This window comes from Equus asinus, chromosome 4 (assembly GCF_041296235.1).
Source record: "Equus asinus isolate D_3611 breed Donkey chromosome 4, EquAss-T2T_v2, whole genome shotgun sequence".
Classification (NCBI taxonomy): Eukaryota; Metazoa; Chordata; class Mammalia; order Perissodactyla; family Equidae; genus Equus; species Equus asinus.
In genome coordinates this window covers 12,768,902-12,786,661 of record NC_091793.1, presented here as the reverse complement: position 1 = coordinate 12,786,661, position 17,760 = coordinate 12,768,902, and the positions used below count along the sequence as shown (strand labels likewise).

At 47.9% G+C, this 17,760-nt stretch overlaps 1 protein-coding gene across 8 annotated transcripts in view; it reads right to left on the bottom strand.

The window, feature by feature from the left end:
- Positions 1 to 17,760, bottom strand: part of IL17REL (interleukin 17 receptor E like) — a 42,830-nt gene that overhangs the window by 22,740 nt on the left and 2,330 nt on the right. For all 8 annotated transcript variants that reach the window (XM_070506689.1, XM_070506693.1, XM_070506691.1 and 5 more), the window contains exon 2: positions 15,346 to 15,373. In XM_070506689.1, the coding sequence (XP_070362790.1) occupies positions 15,346 to 15,373 (28 nt within the window). The remainder of the gene's footprint in view (positions 1 to 15,345; positions 15,374 to 17,760) is intronic.

The following is a 17,760-nucleotide window of genomic DNA, read 5'->3' as shown; positions in this document are numbered from 1 at the left end:
CATTCAGAACTGTCTGCTGGGCGTCAAGAGTGGGGCCCAGGTCAGGGGAGCAGGCTGCACCTGAGTGTGGGCAGCTGCTGTCCCACCTGGCCAACAAAGGGGTAGGGGAGCCCCTCCTCAGGCAAGCCAGCAGCCCCATCACCCTCTTCAAAGATGAGCAACAGAAAAGGCACGCTGGGGGCCCCTGGGCATGACCCTGAGGTCATGGCAGCCCAGGGCTCTGTACAGGCAAGTGGCTGCACTGGCACAGGTGGGCCTTGGTCAGGGCCCGGGCCACTATGGCTGGACTAAGTGCCACGCAGGGCAGTTGGCCTGATGTCAGTGGAGCTGGGGTCTCACTTTCAGGCACTGGGGGCTGAGAGGTATTTGCTGTCTTCACTAGGCCAGGTGTGCAGGTAGAGACTTTCAGGCCAGTAAGAGTTGACCCCATGCGAGCCACTGAGCCCTGGGGAGCCCTGCGCCCCATGGAGCCAGCAGCCCAGCTTCCCTCCTGTGCTCAGGGCCATGGCTTGTCCCCAGGTGTGACAGATGGCATTCAGGCCTGGTGATACGTCAGGTGGAGGGAGTAACCCCAGGGGGACAATGCGCCCAGGAAGGGGAAGGTGCTTAGTGGGTGCTTCCGGGGGACCCAGAACTCCAGGGGCCCCCAGGCAAACCCTAGGGCTCTCTCGGGAGGTTGCTGTGGGGCTAAAACTCCAGGGAAGTGAAGGAAGGTGTCCGGCCTGCGGCCCTACCGCGTGTCAGGAGGAGAGGGACCACCCATAAGACCAGCTCAAGTGAAAGGAAGGAAAGCAGAGGAAGATGGCCAGACACCAAAGACACACCTCTTGGCAGAGAAGGTGAAGCAGAAACAAATGCTCCCCAGGGATCAAAGCCCCCAAGGGCCTTGAGAACTGAGGCGAGGCTGTGACTTGAGGGGCCCAGAGCAGTCGCCCCTCCCCAGGCCGGGGGTCTCATGCTGGCTCCCCTCGGGGACCTTTCTCCAGCCAAAACACAAAGAGGTGTGCAATCGAGAAGCCCTGCCTGGAAGGCAGGTTGCCGCAGAGCCAGCTCTGCATATGGAAGGAGAGGCAGTGGCCCTGCCCCTGAGGCACAGAGGTGCTGCTGCTGAGTCACTGGAGCCCACCACTCACAGAGCCCACACTAAACAGTTCAGAAACAGACTCAAAGGAGTAATGGGACTGCGAGGTCTGAATATGTTCATGGGAAAGAAATGCAACTCTGTGGATGCCACCCTGGCCAAGACGGAGGCATGAGGATCAGGTTTACCCTCTTGTCTGAAACAGCCTGGAATACCAGACAAAATACGTGGAGCAATGGTTTCAAGACAGCGGATATGAAGAAACAAAGGGCAGTGATGCCTGAGAGACGGAGACAAGCAAGGTGAGCTCCGTGAAGACACCGCTGTCTGAGCGTTTCTGGGCAGCAGCAGAGGGAGGGGAAGCTCAGGCGGAGCCTGACACCATCCCCGAGTTGAGGAAATGGGACCGAGAGTGTGGGCAGAACAAAGTGGCCAGACTTTGCAGGACAGAGTATGAGAGAGGAAAGAACGATTCAGAAAGAACTGGAGAATATTCAGTCCGCTGGACATTCAGCAGAGCGTCGATCAGCACATGATGCGAGGGCACTACCAGAGGCAGGGGAGAGCCAGCCAAAAGCGTGTGAGGGAGCAGCATCCTGCAGTCACACGGGGTCAGGAACAGTCCCTGTTCCCAGCCAGACGAGAAACCTCATGATTCACAGGGCGCTGGGCACAGTGTATATGAAAGTCCTGCCTCAGTAGGAGAATAATTAGCCTTTGACCGAGCACTGCTCTCAACTTGCCTAACTAATCTTAAAAGCAAGACCCAAAAAAGATTGAGCTATTTCCAAGTAACTTAACTGTATTCCAGAAAAGGCTCAAGAATATTCCTAGGAATAAGAAAATATATCCAGCACACAAGAGGGTAAATTCACAATGTCTACCATCCAATAAAAAATTACAAGTCATGAAAATAATCAGGAAAATACAACCCATAATGAGAAGAAAAATCAGTTAAACTGACACAGATATTAAAATTAGTAGACAAGAACATTAAAATGATTATTATAACTGTATTCCATATGTTCAAAAAGTTAATTATAGACATGGAAGATATAAAGAAAACCCCAAATCCAACCTCTAGAGATAAGAACTACAGTGTCTGAGATAAAGAATACATCAGATAGGATTAAGAGCAGATTAGACATTGAATAAAAAAAGATTGAGGAACTTGGCATAGCAATAGAAACTATCCAAAAGTAAATGGAAAGAGATGAGATGATGATGATGATGATGATGATGATGTGTTGATGATGATGTGTTGATGATGATGATGTGTTGATGATGATGATGATGTGTTGATGATGATGATGATGATGAAGTGTTGATGATGATGATGATGTTGATGATGATGATGTTGGTGATGATGATGTTCATGATGATATAATAGTAGAACAAAGCATCAGTGAGCTGTGGGACAACTTCAAGTGACCTAATATATGTATAATTAGAGTCCCTGAAGGAATAAGGTGAATGAAAAAAGACTTGAAGAAATGATAGAAATTTTCCAGACTTGATGAAAACTATAAACTCACAGATCCAAGAAGCTCAATGAGTATCAAGTATAAGATATATGAAGAAAATTACAAGGCACACCATGACCAATATGTTCAAAGCCAGAGATAAACAGAAAATTGTAAAAACCACCAGAGGAAAACTGACATGTTATGTACAGAAGAACAAAGATAAGGATGACAGCAAATTCCTTGTTGGAAGCAGAGCAAATAAGACAAAAAGAAAAACCTTTAAAGTACTGAAAGAAAAAACCTGACAACCCAGAACTCTATACCATTGAAAATCTCTTTGAAAATGAAGGATAAATAAAGACTTCTTTAGCATACAAAAGCTGAAAGAATTGCTCATCAGAAGACCCACACTACAAAAAATGTTAAGAAAGTCCTTTCAGTAGGAAGAAAAATGATTTCAGATGGAAATTTTATCAAAAGAATAAAGAATACCAGAAATGGTAATCACGTGGTTAAATATAAAAGATATTTTATTACTATTTAAACCTGTTTAAAAGACAAGTGATTGTTTAAGACAATATATTTAAAATTTTGGATATTGCTAAAGCAGCATTTAAGGGGAAATTTGTAGCACTAAACTCCTATATTAGAAAAGAAAGACCTCAAGTTAGTGACCTCAGCTTCCACCTTAAGGCACTAGAGAAATACACACTGTGAACTAATACAATGTTATTTGTCAATTACATCTCAAACTGGGGAAAAAAAGAATAACAAAACCCCAGGTAATCAGAAGAAAGGAAATAATAAAGATCAAAGTGGAAATTAATGAAATAGGAAAGAGAAAAGCAACAGAGAAAATCAATGAAAGCATATGTTTAAGAAAGAAATAATACCAGTTCTACACCAATTCTTCCAGAAAAGAGAAGATGAGGGAATAGTTCAGAACTCATTCTCTGTTACCAAAACCTGACAAAAATACTACAAAAAGAGAAAACTACAGAGCAATATACTTCATGGTCATAAACTAAAAACTCTAACAAAATTTCAGCAAATTGAATCCAACAATCTATAAAAGGATAACACATAATTACCAAGTGTGGTTTGTTCTAGGAATGCAAGGTTGGTTTAATACTCAAAAATCAATCCCTATAATTAACTATGTTAACAAATTTTAAAAACACATATAATCTCAATAGTCACAGCAAAATTATTTGACAAAATCTAAAATCTATTCCTAATAAAAACTCTCAGCAAAATAAGCATAGAAGGGAATTTCCTTGATCTGATAAAGGCCCTCTGTGAGAACCTGCAGCTAATATTGTATTTAATAGTGAAAGGATGGATTATTTTCCCCTAAGATCAGGAAGAAGACCAGGATTGCTGCTCTGATGGCTTCTATTCAATCTTCTGTATTAGAGATCCTAGTCAATGTAATAAGGCAAGAAAAGGAAACAGTAAACCTGTCTTCCTTTGCAGATGATATAGTTGTCGCTATAGAAAATCTGACGGAATCTAGAAAAAAGATACCAGAACTAAAGAATGAGTTTAGCAAATTGCAAGGCACAAGATCAAGATGTGAAAATCTACCATATTTCTATGTACTAGCAAAGAACAATTGCAAATTGAAATTTTAAAAATATCATTTACAGTAACATAAAATATGAAAGACGTAAGGACAAATCTGACAAAAGATGTGCAAAATCTATGCCTTGAAAACTAAAAAATATTGCTGAGAGAAATTTGAGAAAACCTAAATAAATTGAGAGGTAAATTGGGTTCATAGGTCAGAAGACCTAATATTGTTAAGATGTCAGTTCTCCCCAAATTGATGTGTAGATTCAAGAAATCACAATCAAAAACATTTTCATAGAAGGCCTTTTTTGCCCCATAAACTGATAAGCTGATTCTAAAATTCATATAGAAATGCAAAGGATCTAGAATAGACAAATCATCTTTGGTAAAGAAGAGCAAATCAGAAGCTAACACTGCCTAATTTCAGGACTTCTTATAAAGTAATCAGGTACAGGAATCAGGACAGTGTGGTATTGGTGTCAAGACAGACAAATGGATGGAACAGAACAGGGTCCCAAAACAGACCTGCCCAGATATGGACAATTGATGTCAACCAATACACTAGCTGCTGAAGGAGGAGAGTCTTCAACAAACTATGCTGGATCAACTGGACATCCACGTGCAAAAATGTGGACTTTAATCTGTGCCTTGCCCTAAATACAAAGTTCACTCAAAATGGACTGGAGATCAAAACTTTTAAAAGAAAACATAGTAAAAAAAATCTTTGTGACCTTGGGTAGGGCAAAACTTTTCTTAGCTACAATACTGAAATTACGATGCATAAAAGAAAACATTAGACTTCATCAAAATTAAAAACTTCTGCTCTTTGAAAGACACCGTTAAGAGAATGAAAAGACAAGTCACAAACTGGGGGAAAATATTTGCAAATCATCTATCTGATGAGGAACTTGTATTTAGAACTTATAAAGAACTTTCCAAACCAGCAATGCAATAAAAAATGGGCAAAAGATTTGAACAGATACTTCACCACAGAAGAAGAAAATGGCAAATAAGCACATGAAGAGGTGCTCGACGTTGTTAGACGTTAGGGAAATGCAAAAGTAAACCATGATGAGCTGCTGTCACTATGGGAACAGGCAACATGAGAAGGACTGACTATTCCAAGTGTTGGTGGGATGACTACTCCAAGTGTGGAGGAACTGGAAGCCTCATCCACTGCTGCTGGGAATGTGAAATTGTACAACCACTTTATAAAACAATTCGGCAACTTCTTTAAAAGTTAAACATATACCTGCTATGTGATATAGCCATTCACACCTGGATATTTACCCACGAGTAATGAGAAAGACTTTCCCAGTGTTCACTGTAGTTTTATTTTTAGTAGCCAAGCCTGGAGACAACTCAAATGTCCATCAACAGGTGAATGAGTAAACAGACTGTGTATAGCCGTATAGCCATGCAATGGGCTGGACTTTTTTTTTTTTTTGGCTGAGGAAGATTCGCCCTGAGCTAACATCTGTTGCCAATCTCCCTCTGTTTTATATGTGGGTCACCGCCACAGCATGGCCACTGACAAGTGGTGTAGGTCTGCGCCCAGGAACTAAACCTGGGCCACCAGAGCAGAGTGCACTGAACTTAACCCCTAAGTCACTGGGCTGGCCCTAGGATGGACTTTTGATATGTGCTACACGTGGATGAATCCAAAAATAATTATGCTGAGTGAAAGACACGAGAGTTCACACTGCATGATTCCATTTATATAAAATTCTAGAAAATGCAAACTAATCTCTAGGGACAGAAAGCAGATCTGTGGCTGTTGGGGAGGAGGGGAGGGGGAGGTCTGGAGAGAGGGTGTCACAGGGACCGAGGAAACTTTGGGGATGGTGAGACTCTCCATTATGCTGACTGTGGCAATGGTTTCACAGGTGTACTCATACGCAAAACGTCAGCAAGTCGAATACTTAAAATATGTAGAGTTCACTTTATGTCAATCACACATCAATAAGGCCAAAAAGGTCATTTCCTTCCCTCATCCATCTGTGATGTGTGTAAGCCAGCAGCAAGTGTCCAGATTCCTGCCCAGGTTTGGTGGCCCCTTGGGAGGGGGGTCTCTCCCAACTCAGTTTACATTTACTCGAGATCAGAAGTGGGAAAAAGAAAACAATAAGACAACTTTAAAAAGATGTCTTAAACACCAGGGATACAACTGAGTTCACACCCCTGGGAGCTTCTCTTCACCAGCGCGCCCTCATGTCCTCAGTGGTGGGAGGGGGTAGACCAAGGGAGGGGCGGAGGACCGCAGGCTCCCCCCCACCAGATCGATGGAGACTTAGAAAACCACAAAACCAATGAAAAGTTGGTCTGCCTTCTATGATTACCGTGTGTGGGCAGTTCTAACAGTGCCAGTGATAAAAATCCTCCTCCCAGTTGCTCCAGGTTCTAATCACCCGCCCGCCCCTGGCGTGGCCTGCGCCAAGCATCCTGGCCGCCGCTGTCCTGGAGCTCGTGGGATCTAACAGACTATGTGGGGCTTTTTAGAGGGACTCCACCCAAGGGCGGCGGCTGGAACCTGAGGAGGCACCCGGACCCCTGGCTGGCCACCAGCTCCGTGGGACAGCCCGGTGGGCTAGTGGGCAATGTGCAGGGAGCAGAACTCTGTCCCCAGGCCTGATGTCCCCTTGTGTGGAGGTCACATGTGGAGCCCGGTGCACAGCGGTCCTAAGGGATGAGACTGGGCTTCAGGATTCTCTCTCCAGCTTCACACAGTGAAAACTTCCTCCTCGACCAGGACATGAGGGGTCTGCATCTTCTGACCTTTTCTGGGAAACACAAAGACCTGTTCTAGCCAAAAAGAACAGGGTCAAAGCCAGAATATAGGCAATAAATGGTAGAGCAGTAGAAGGACTCAGAGGAACATGAAATGATGACATATGTAGAGTTAAGCAGGATGGATGCAAAGGAAAAGTTGCCTCTTGTAAAAGAAAATGTATAAAAATAAGAACAGGCTCTTGTCCCAAGTTAAGCTGACGAAAACAGGAGAGAGGAGCAAGCAGAGGAGGGAGCGAGTGAGGCAGAAATATGCGGAGTGTTTGTGGTTCAAAATGGGGAATGCTGCTCATTGTTGCTGTGTGGAAATAATTGTGAACCCAAGATTCATCAGAAAGACTTGGGGAGAAGTAAAGATATTTGATCTTAATCAAACATTTAAAGACTACCATAGAGCCTTACTAAAAGAAGGCCTAACAGATGTATTTTAAAAAGGAGAAATATGAACTCAAAAGGAAGAAGTGGCTTACGGAAAGGAACAGTGGACACAGGAGTTGGTAAACAGGTGGTTAATTTAAATTTCATTGACAGAGGAGGACAAAGAAAGACTATGTTTAAAAACAAGTTGGGACGCAGAGCACAGGCAGCCACGTCTGTCGGGGCATCTCCCAGCCCAGTGCAGCTGAGAGCTTCAGGCACAGGGCAGACCAGGGAGCCACAGAGCTGCCCTGGTGACATGTTGGTCCCTGACCCGGTTTGGGGGAGTCCGGAGAAACTCTTGGGCACTGCGGGCTGGCTGCTCTGAGCCGGCAGGGCCAAGTGGAGAGCTTCCTGGGGAGCTGCAGCCTCTAGCGGGTCTGGGTGCTGGTTACCAGCACTGGTTTGCACCTCCAGGAAGATCCAAGAAGCCTCAGAAATGGTCCTGACAGTCTTGCATTACTCCTGGGTACCACTCAGAAACAAAGGTGACTCTGGTTTGGGGGAAGGCCCCTTCATCCTAGGCCTCAGGAAATGCCAAGAATCATTTCTTGAGGGCGTTGAGCAGATGTACTTAAAGATAAACAAACACACCAGGAAACAAAGCGCCAAAAGGGAGAACCAGCAGAAACAACGGGCCACAGACAACCCAACAGAGTTCTCCAATGACGGAAGTGCCAGCCGTGAACTACAGATAAACTGTGCTAAACAGACAAGCTCGAAAACACGTGCAGTGGGGAAAAAGTATAAAGAAGGACAAAGCACATTTGAAAGAAACAAACAGAAGTTCTAGAAATGAAACTCAGAGAAACAGAAATTTAAAATGCAATAAATGATTTTAAGAGCAGTTGGACATCACTGGAGAATTAGTAAAGTGGAAGAAAGATCACAATGAATGATCTAGAAGGCAGCAAAAGGACAGAAAGATGGAAGATACAGAAGAGAGATTAAGAAATGTGCAGAAAGAAGTAAAGTGCCTAAGATGTGCCCACTCGAGTTCCAGAAGGAAGAGAGAGAAGGGGCAGAGGCAATATTGATATGACAGCTAACTTTTCTAAAGCTTACACAAGAAAGTAAAAATATAGGCCAGTCTCACTTATGAATATAGTTGCAAAATCCTAAATAAAATTTTAGCAAATTGACTTGATGTATCAAACATGATCAGATAGGATTTGTTTCAGGACTGCAATGTGGTCAACATTAGAAAATCTATCAGTCAGTTTCACCTCATTAATGGATTAAAGGACGAAAACTACATGATTATCTTCATAGATGCAGAAAGTTTTCATACAGGGCAACACATATCCATATTAAAAGAATGTTTAGCAAAATAAGAAAAGAAAGGCACTTCCTTGTCTACTTTGAGGACATCTACTCTGAACTCCCAATAAAGCAACACTCAATGGTCAGCCTTGGGGATCACTGCCATTCATATCAGGGCTAAGACCAGGGTTCCACATTCAACGTTGTCCTGTGGATTTGAGCCAGTTCCATAAGACCAAAAACCAACCAACAAACATAGGTTTATAAACTGTCACTATTTGCAGGATATGTGATTATCTATGTACAAAAACTTGAGACAGTGGGAATCTATTAGAAATAACAAAGAGACTTTGACAAATGTATTGGATACAAGATCAATATACAAAGATAGCATTGCTTTACTAGCAAAAGCCAACTAGAAAATGTAATAAAATAAGGAAACCATTCACAGTATCCTTCAACCTCAGAAAACCATAAATAAATGCTTGAGGAAGACCTAAACAGATGGGAAGCCATACCATGTTCATGGGTGGAACACACAACTCTGATAAGATGTCATTTCTGTCTCGAATTGATCAATAAATTCAATGCAATTCCAATCAAAATGTGTGATATTGTGACTTACAGTAAGAAATATAAGGGCCAGCCCGGTGGCATAGTAGAAGAGTCTGTGCACTCTGCTTTGGCGGCCTGGGGTTCACAGGTTCAGATCCTGGGCACAGACCTACACACCACTCATCAAGCCATGCTGTGGCAGTGACCCACACACAAAATAGAGGAATATTGGCACAGACGTTAGCTCAGGGATAATCTTCCTCACCAAAAAAAAGAAGAAAAGAAATATACATTTGGTCTTCATCCTCGTTTCCGGCACAGAGCTCCTAAAACCCCTGGAATTTCCTAAGTGATAAGAACAATACATGTGTCTTTTGCTATTCATAACAAGCCCCTTTCAACCACACCTGAGTTTGTGTTAATGAGGTGACTTATGGAAAGCACCTACATGGGGCTGATGCCAGAGGACCCAACCCTGTGATTACAGGGTTGGAACTCTCAGCCCCACCCCTGACCTGCAGGGAGGGGAGAGGGGCTGGAGATTGAGTTCAATCCCCAACAGCCAATGATTTAATCAATCGTGCCTGGGCAATGAAGCCTCCATAAAAACCCAAAAGGATGCGGCTCTGAGAGCTCGGTGAACACGTGAAGATGTGGGGAGAGAGGTGTGCAGAGAGGGCGTGGAAGCTCCACCCCTCCCCACATGCCCGCCCTACGCATCTCTTCCCTCTGGTTGTTCTCGAGTTATATCCTTTCATAACAAGCCAGTCAACTAGGAAGTAAAATGATTCTCTGAGTTCTGTGAGTCGCTCAAGCAAATTAATTGAACCAGAGGAGGGAGTCATGGGAGCCTCTGATCTATAGCCAGTTAGTCAGAAGCACAGGCGACAACCTGGACTTGGAATTGGTGTCTGAAGTGGGGGACAGTCTCGTGGGACCGAGTCCTTAACCTGTGGGATCTGACGCTATCCTCAGCTAGACCGTGTCAGAACAGAGTTCACTGCTTGGTGATGTTGAAAAACATACACACTGGAAAATGCCTGCTGAAATTTTCAGGAAACTTGACAATCAAAAATTCACATTGAAGAGCTGAAGATGTACAAAATGCTAAGACCCTTTAAAAACCTTGCGATTGTAAAGATGAAAGGTAGATCCTGAAAAGCCCTCAAAAGAAGCATGGCTGAGTGAACTATTACAGAGCAGACAGCCTTGCTCCACGCCCAGGTGGCCCCCCAGCTCCATTGCAGCTCCTTCCCTCACTCCAGAAGCAACCACTGTCCTGACTTTTCTAGTCACGACTGTTTTGCATTTCTTTACGGTTTCATCACCCAAACATGCCTCTCCAGACATATTGTTGAATCTTGCTCATTTTTTAAACCTGGCTATCTGTTTGGTCTCTCTTAGTCAACCGGTGCTCCTTGCAGTTGTTCAGATGAAGACCAGGCTCCTGAGAGGTCAGGCGTCCTCCACTGGCATTTGTTTTCCTCCTGGTGCGATCTCTGGGCCCTGCATTTCTGGCAAATCAGCAGTGGGGCCCGGAGGCCTGACCACCTTCAGGGTCGAGTCTTCTGACGGGACTCGAGCTGCTGTTGAATGGCTTTATGAGGAGGTGTGTTGTGTCTGGATCTTGGCCGTGTTTGATGTCAGCTGGTACCGAGGCTCCCAATTCAGTGGGAGGTGCAAAATGGCGGTATCATAATTCCATTGTTTCATTTCCATTTATTAGCTGGAATAATTACTTACTCCAAGGTAGCTTTCATAGAAGAGAGCCAGGATCGAGGCTTGACTCTTTTCTTTCACTTTCCCAGTTTTCAAGATGATGACTGGTTTCTTCTCATCCACCAAAGACCAATGACTCTTTTTTTTTAACAATATCATTATGAATGCATGGGTTGCAATTCACTGCAATTCTTATTTTTTTAAAGCTCCAATGATGTCCTCTTGGCTAATGGCAGCTTCTTCGGGTTGGTTCCCAAGCCTATTGACATGTCACCACAGCCTTGAGCGCCCTCTCGCCGGCTGGTAAGACAAGATGTTCAGGCTCTTGCACATTTTCTGCCCCAAACCGGGAATCAGTCACTGTGGTCAGAAGCCCTGCCTGGTTTCCTCCGGTGGGAAATGGTATTTCAAGACCCTGGCCAGGGGGCTCGTGGCTATGAGGTAGTCGTTGGTTCTAGGATATTTGTGTGGGCAAAGCTGCAATATATTTATATAAAACAAGTGTGACTCATGAGGTGATATTTATGTTACCAATTCAGAGTAAAGGTTTTACTTCACCTTTTCTGTATGAACCTGCTTCTCTCTTTTTGCATGCGGAGAGTCTGATTCTCAAGAACACGGGGATGATAGAATGAAAACACGTCCTCTGCTGCGTTCCACATAATACAGGGTCTCAGAGTCACAGGACTACCAACCAGGACCAATCGAACAGTCTGTCTTGGCATCCACTTTTCTCATTCTCTCTGCATTTTTTATGGCCGTTCCCTATCTACAGGGTCAGACCGTTGAGCTGGGACACACCACACTATCTCCCTTTTAACGTGTGGTCTCAGTTTTGCCCAAAGCCATGTACTTGATTCTCTCCCATTTCCATGGGGGCCTCGCCAGTCCTTCGGGCTGCCTGAAGCTTGTTTCCTGTAGAGTTCTCCAGAGGGGCCTGTGCCGACGACACACCTGGACGTCAGCTTTGCTTTTGTTGGAGGATATTTGACGTATGATGTCGTGGATCTGACACATTTGTATGCTGTCATATGACTGCCACTGTGGCGATGGTTAGCACCTGTATCGAAGAATTCCCATTCCGTTTTTGGGGTGGGAAGAATGGGGTCCCTCAGAAGTGTGGTGATGACAGTGCCGTGTTGCTGTCTACACTCAACTGTGCGCTGTGGCTGTCCACACCTTCTGCCCGTCTGAATGCTGCTGATGGAAAGTCTGACGTCATGTCCTTTGCCTCCAGGGTCAGCTGTACGCTCTTTGCAGAATACCCAAAAGATTTTTCTCTTTCTCTTTAAAATCCAGTCATCTTACTAGAATAGGTTGGGTATTCTCAGGTACGTAGTTTGCCCCTTCGATAACTAGTTTCAAGAAACAAATTTAAAAGTTTTCTTGAGCTGTAGTTCTTGGGGTTTGTGCTGTTGCTTCTGTTTTCATCTCCAGGGTCCCTGTCATCTGTGGTTTCGACATTCTTTGCCTATGGCAACATTTACCAGTTATTCACACATCATTTCAATCTCTTTTTTTCAATTAAAAAAAAAATGTCCTCCTTTCAACTTCTACTTCTCTGAAGGTGTTCAGTGTTGGGTCCACTTACTCTTGTGTTCTTCTAATGCAGCCTTCACTCCTAAAACGGCTTTTTGGGCTGGCCTGGTGGTGCAGCGGTGAAGTGCTCACGTTCCGCTTCTCGGCAGCCCGGGGTTCGCTGGTTCAGATCCCAGGTGCGGACATGGCACCGCTTGGCACGCCATGCTGTGGCGGGCATCCCACGTATAAATAGAGGAAGATGGGCACGGATGTTAGCTCAGGGCCAGTCTTCCTCAGCAAAAAGAGGAGGATTGGCAGCAGATGTTAGCTCAGGGCTGATCTTCCTCAAAAAATAAATAAATAAATAAAATGGCCTTCTCCTTTATTCCTAGTTCTGAGTGTTGCCACCTCATTTCTGAATATTTCTAGTTTCTGTTCATGTCACTTTCACGTCTCAGATCATTTTCTGAGCATTCTAAACCACCCTGAAGTGGGGGGACAGCAGGTTCCAGGGCGTTCCTCAGTCTTGCTCTATCACCATCACCTGTCTGGAGCTTGTCCTTGATGCTATTCTGTGGCTTATATTTACGAGAGCTCAGTTTCCCTGAGCTTTCTGCAGCTGTCTTGGTTCTGACCGCCTTCCTGACCACGCAAAGCTCCCTCCCCTCCTGCTGTTTTGGGTGATGTTAACACGGCGGATTGCTTCCTCAGGTCCTGCTTCCCCCTCGTCTGTGCCTCCTCTTTTCCTGCCTCTGTTGTCCTCACTCTGCTCAACCTGATGCCACCACCAGCCTCTCCATGTGCAGCCGCCTCACAGGGCTCCTCACAGGATGCTCCCTGCCGGCGCAGCCCCCCGCCACGGAGCCGAGTGGGGACAGCCATCCTGGCTTCCTCTGCTTTTCTTAGTTGGCTGCGTGCCTCCGTGTGATTACGGTTGTCTGTCTGGGTTCTACTGCGCTCCGTCTGTCAGACGTCCCTCTGCTTCCTGCCACACGCCCTGCTGCTCCAGCTCATCCTCGCGGTTTTGGAGCCTGCACCCCGCGTTGTTGAAAGCACTGTGCGCCACTTCTCCTTCACGGTCTCCTTGCTCTGTTTGCATCTGAGGACTCAGGGAGGTGATACACCTCCTGGGACAATTTAGGAAGGAAAGGAACAAAGAGGGCATGCGCTCCACCAGAAACCCCTACCTCATGGAGATGGATGATGAGAGACAAGGACAGCGGGTCAGAGGACCAACCACAGCGGCTGGAAGTCTGACATCACACAGTCAGATGGGGGTGAGGGAGCACAAGTCACTTCGGGCTGTGTGTGGCCAAGACAGAAAGAACGTCACCACGATAATGGGGAAGAAGTTAAAATATGAGCGAAGGGAAGAAAGGCAGCTGGAGGGAGAAAGGAACATAGAATTCAAAAGACAAAGAACAGGTGACAGAAGACAGTATACAGAGGGAGACGACGCTCCTCAGGCGCTTCCACAGCAGAGCATCTTAACAGAGAAGCAGATCCCATACAACAAGGGGTCAAAGACAGATGCCCAGACAGCCGCACAATCAGAATAGGAGGCGCGCGGACCCGAGGAGCAAGTCGAGGACCAGGCAGCCCCATCTCAGGGCTGACATGCACAGGAGAAATGTGCAGAGGGCTGGCCCCAACTGAAAACTAAATTGCTGGCTTAGATGGTTGAGATAATCATGGAAAAAGCAGTTGAGAAAGACAAAATGAATGGAACCAGGTCGGGAGATGGAGATCATCCAATATAAAGAGAAGGGGGCGCCCGAGGCAGAGAGCTCACAGGAGCATTCAGAGGAGTAACTAAAACTTTCTCTGATGTTATGAAAGAACCCCATTCGAGGGCCGAAAAGGAGCCGGGATCCCAGAGAAGCGGCTCAGAGCAGCAGGACCGGGACCGAGATGAGCTTGGGTAAGTGGTGGCGTTCAAGGACAGGAAGAGTCCTTAGGCCAAAGCCCAGGTTGGCACCAGCCTTCTCTGCAGGTACTGCCAGGCGACCGCGAGTGATGGGGACAAGGGTCTGTGCAGGAAGCCTGTGTGACCCTGGAAGGGCGCAGACAGGACGTGGCACATGCGTCAAAGCAATGGCTTCCACCCTCCAGGAGGGAACACCGGGGAGCAGAATGACCCGTGGGGCGACCTGACGCCATTAAATGCCAGCAGCCACTGCCCGGCCCGGCAGCCAGTCGTCCTCCCACTTCTCTGAGTGTTTCGTGATCTCCTGTCTTAACCTCGGAAGGGTCCTTGAGGAATGCTATCTCAAGGTGAAGAAACAAAGTTGAGCCATTTCTTCAGTTTACTTTTACTATTAAATTCAAGTCAAATAAAATAAAATGCATATTTTAAATAGCATAAGGTGATTTCATTTTTATATTTTTATCTGTTTATCCTACTAATTGTATATTTGCCTACAAAAATGTCTAGAACAATGTTTTCCTAACGTAAATAATATTTACTTCTATATGGGGGCTTTGGAGCGAGATTTATTTTAACATTCCTTCTTAGATATTTCGTATCACTTATTCCTTTTAATAAACATAGAAGTGTTTACAAAGATAATAAAGCTATTTTTAAAACGAGGTGTCATCTTACATTGGGCAAAAATGAAAAAGTTTGATAAGAGGAAATGGGGGTTTCCACATATCGCTGGCAGGAATGTAAACAGGTGTGGCCACTTCAGAAAGCAAGGTGGGGTCGTCCAACAAACAGGAGCGCACAACTTCCGGCCCGAGCTGGGGCCTTGCCCACATGCACCAGGCCCTGGACAGGGACGTTGGGGGCTCTGCTCTGTGAGGGGGTGGGGGAGGCCAGGGCAGTGTCGGCTGTCCCTACTGCGGAGGGAGACCCCAGCTACAGAACAGACCTGGCCCCTGGGGAGGCCAAGGTGACCCTGGGGGCCTGATGGCCTGAGGACTGGGAGGGCAGCATGTCCCCTCTGCCTGGGATGTACTCACAGTTCATGTGGCTCCTGCAGGTGAAGCCCTGCGGACAGAAGGAGAGGGAGTGAGAGGTCAGCTTGGTCACCTCTTGTCCCACCGCCTGCACCCAGACCTGTCACGTGGCCCCCGTCCTGCCTTTTACTGCCTCTGGGACCTGGGGGCGCTGCATCTCCTGGTTCCTCCTGTGTGCCCAGGGGTGCTCACCCTGAGAACACCCGGCCTGATGCCCCACATGCAGTGGCCACTCAGTAAACGGTGTGACCCGGCCCCTGTGGACCTTCAGACCCCCTCCCCCCCCGACTACATGCCCCACTTCTGCTGCTGGCATTCAAAGCCCCCGCAGGCCCGCCCCGACCTGGTCTTCGTCAGGGGAACCTTGGCTGAGGCCTCCCGCGTGCTGGCACCGGCTGGGTGCTGAGTTCACGAATAAAAGAGAAAAAAGAGGTCCCTGCCTCCGAGGAGCCTGCATTCTGAGATGGGAGACACCGCGACCCTAAGACATCGGTGAGCTATGTTTTATGTTGGATGCTGGGAAGTGACGTGGGAGAGTGACAGAGGGGTGGGGACAGTGGGGGCTGTAAACCTGCTCGGGGGTGGTCAGGGGAGACCCCACTGAGAGGGTGACTTACGTGGGGTGTGAGCCAACGGGGATCTGTGCAAGCTGCCTTTCCAGGCCCAACTCAGAGCTGATTCTCACCCCCAACCCCTACACCCTGCCCGACGGAGGGAGCCCCCAAAGAAGGGGACTCGGCCCAGGACGGGTGCTCTGGGCTCAGACAGGGGCCTGTAGGGGAAGGGGCTCGAGGCCATGCCTGTGGACCCCGCTTTAGTGGGTGGGACATGGGGCTCCACAGCTGCGCTTGGGAGAAGGAGGCCAAAGACTGCGGCTCTGGAAGCCCAGAGACCGAACCAGCTGCCGGAATCCAGACCAGCCTGCGGTCACTGTCCCGGGACACAGGGCTGCAGCAGCCCGTGCTCAACAGCGGCACCACGTGGCAGCAAAGAGCAACAGCAGGCCGAGGCTCTCCTCCCTCCCAGGGCAGACTTGATCCTCTAGGGTCCCAAGAAGCTGTGACTGGGGGCCCCCAGATGGAGACCCTGGGCCTCCTGCTGGTAGCACAGGTGGGGAGAGGGCGACTAGAAGTCAGGTCCATTCCTTGAATTTGTGGAGCAGCCACGACTGGTGGTTCCATCTCCCACTCCACCCCCTTTCTAAATAAACTTTAGTTAGGAGTAATCTTAGATTCACAGAAATGATGCAAAGACAGCGTCCCCCAATGCCAATATCTTATGTAATACAGTGCATTTGTAAAAGCCAGGAGACCAGCACCGTGCCTTCCCGTTAGCTGAACTCCAGACTTTGTCGGGAGCTCACTCATCTTTCCCTAATGTCCATTTTCTGTTCCTCATTGCATTCAGCCTCTCCACTCTTAATTCTCAGCCTATTGTCACGTCCCTGTCTTCCGACCACACGATATCTTCCTAGAGACGGCTGACATGTCCCCGTCCTCAATCTCCAGCTACCACAAAACCCGCTGAGGGGACTGGACCAGCGCCTGGACCCTCCCAGCCTGCCCACGGCCCCCCGGTGAGGTGCACAGCCTCAACCACCTGCCCCGGGGGCCTGATCCAGGGGCGGCAAGAGGGCTCTGCCCGGACAAAGGGGCTGAGCCCACTTGGGTACCCCTCCAGAACATGGCTGAGCAGCGGATGGGAGGTGGGCAGGAGTGGACGGCCCCATCCAGCACACAGGAGACAGCAGAGCACTGAGGTGACCCAGCAAGGCTAAGCAGCAGCAGGGCCTGGCCAAAGAGGGGGCAGTGGCCCCCCTCACTCCCTCCTACAGCCCCAGGTGCTCAGACGCCCCCTTGGCAACCTCAGTCCTACCTGCCCGAGCCCTACCCCCCACCCAAGACCTCAAGGAAGGAAAAAGGCCCTGGTGGGGGCTCTCGGAAGCTCCAGAGGTTGAAGGGCATGCCTGTGTCCTGGCCACTGGGGACCACCTTCTCTCTCTGTGCCTGATGCCCATACAGGCTGGAGCTGTGCCCGTGGGTGTCTGGGAAATGCGGGTGGATGTGGTCTGGAGGTATACCCTTCAGGGCCCAGATCCCCTCTCCCCTCAGGGATGCAGGAGATGGTGTGGCAGGGGCAAAGGTCGAGGTCACAGAACAGCTGAGGGCAACGCCGCCCAGGGACCCTGCTGTCTGGAGCATGGAGGGGAGGCTGGCCGGCCAGCGCCCTGGGGCCCGGCAGGGCAGGGCAGGGATGGAGAAGTGCCCCTCCCCCGGGGGTTTCCAGCGGGCTTCTCGGGACTTCCCGGGGGCATGGGGGTGTCTGTGGGGCGGGACCCTGAGGTGCATCTTTGGGGTGGGGTCTGGGTCCCCGCCTTCCACTCCACATCTCCCCCCCGGGCCTGAGCTCCAGCGAGGA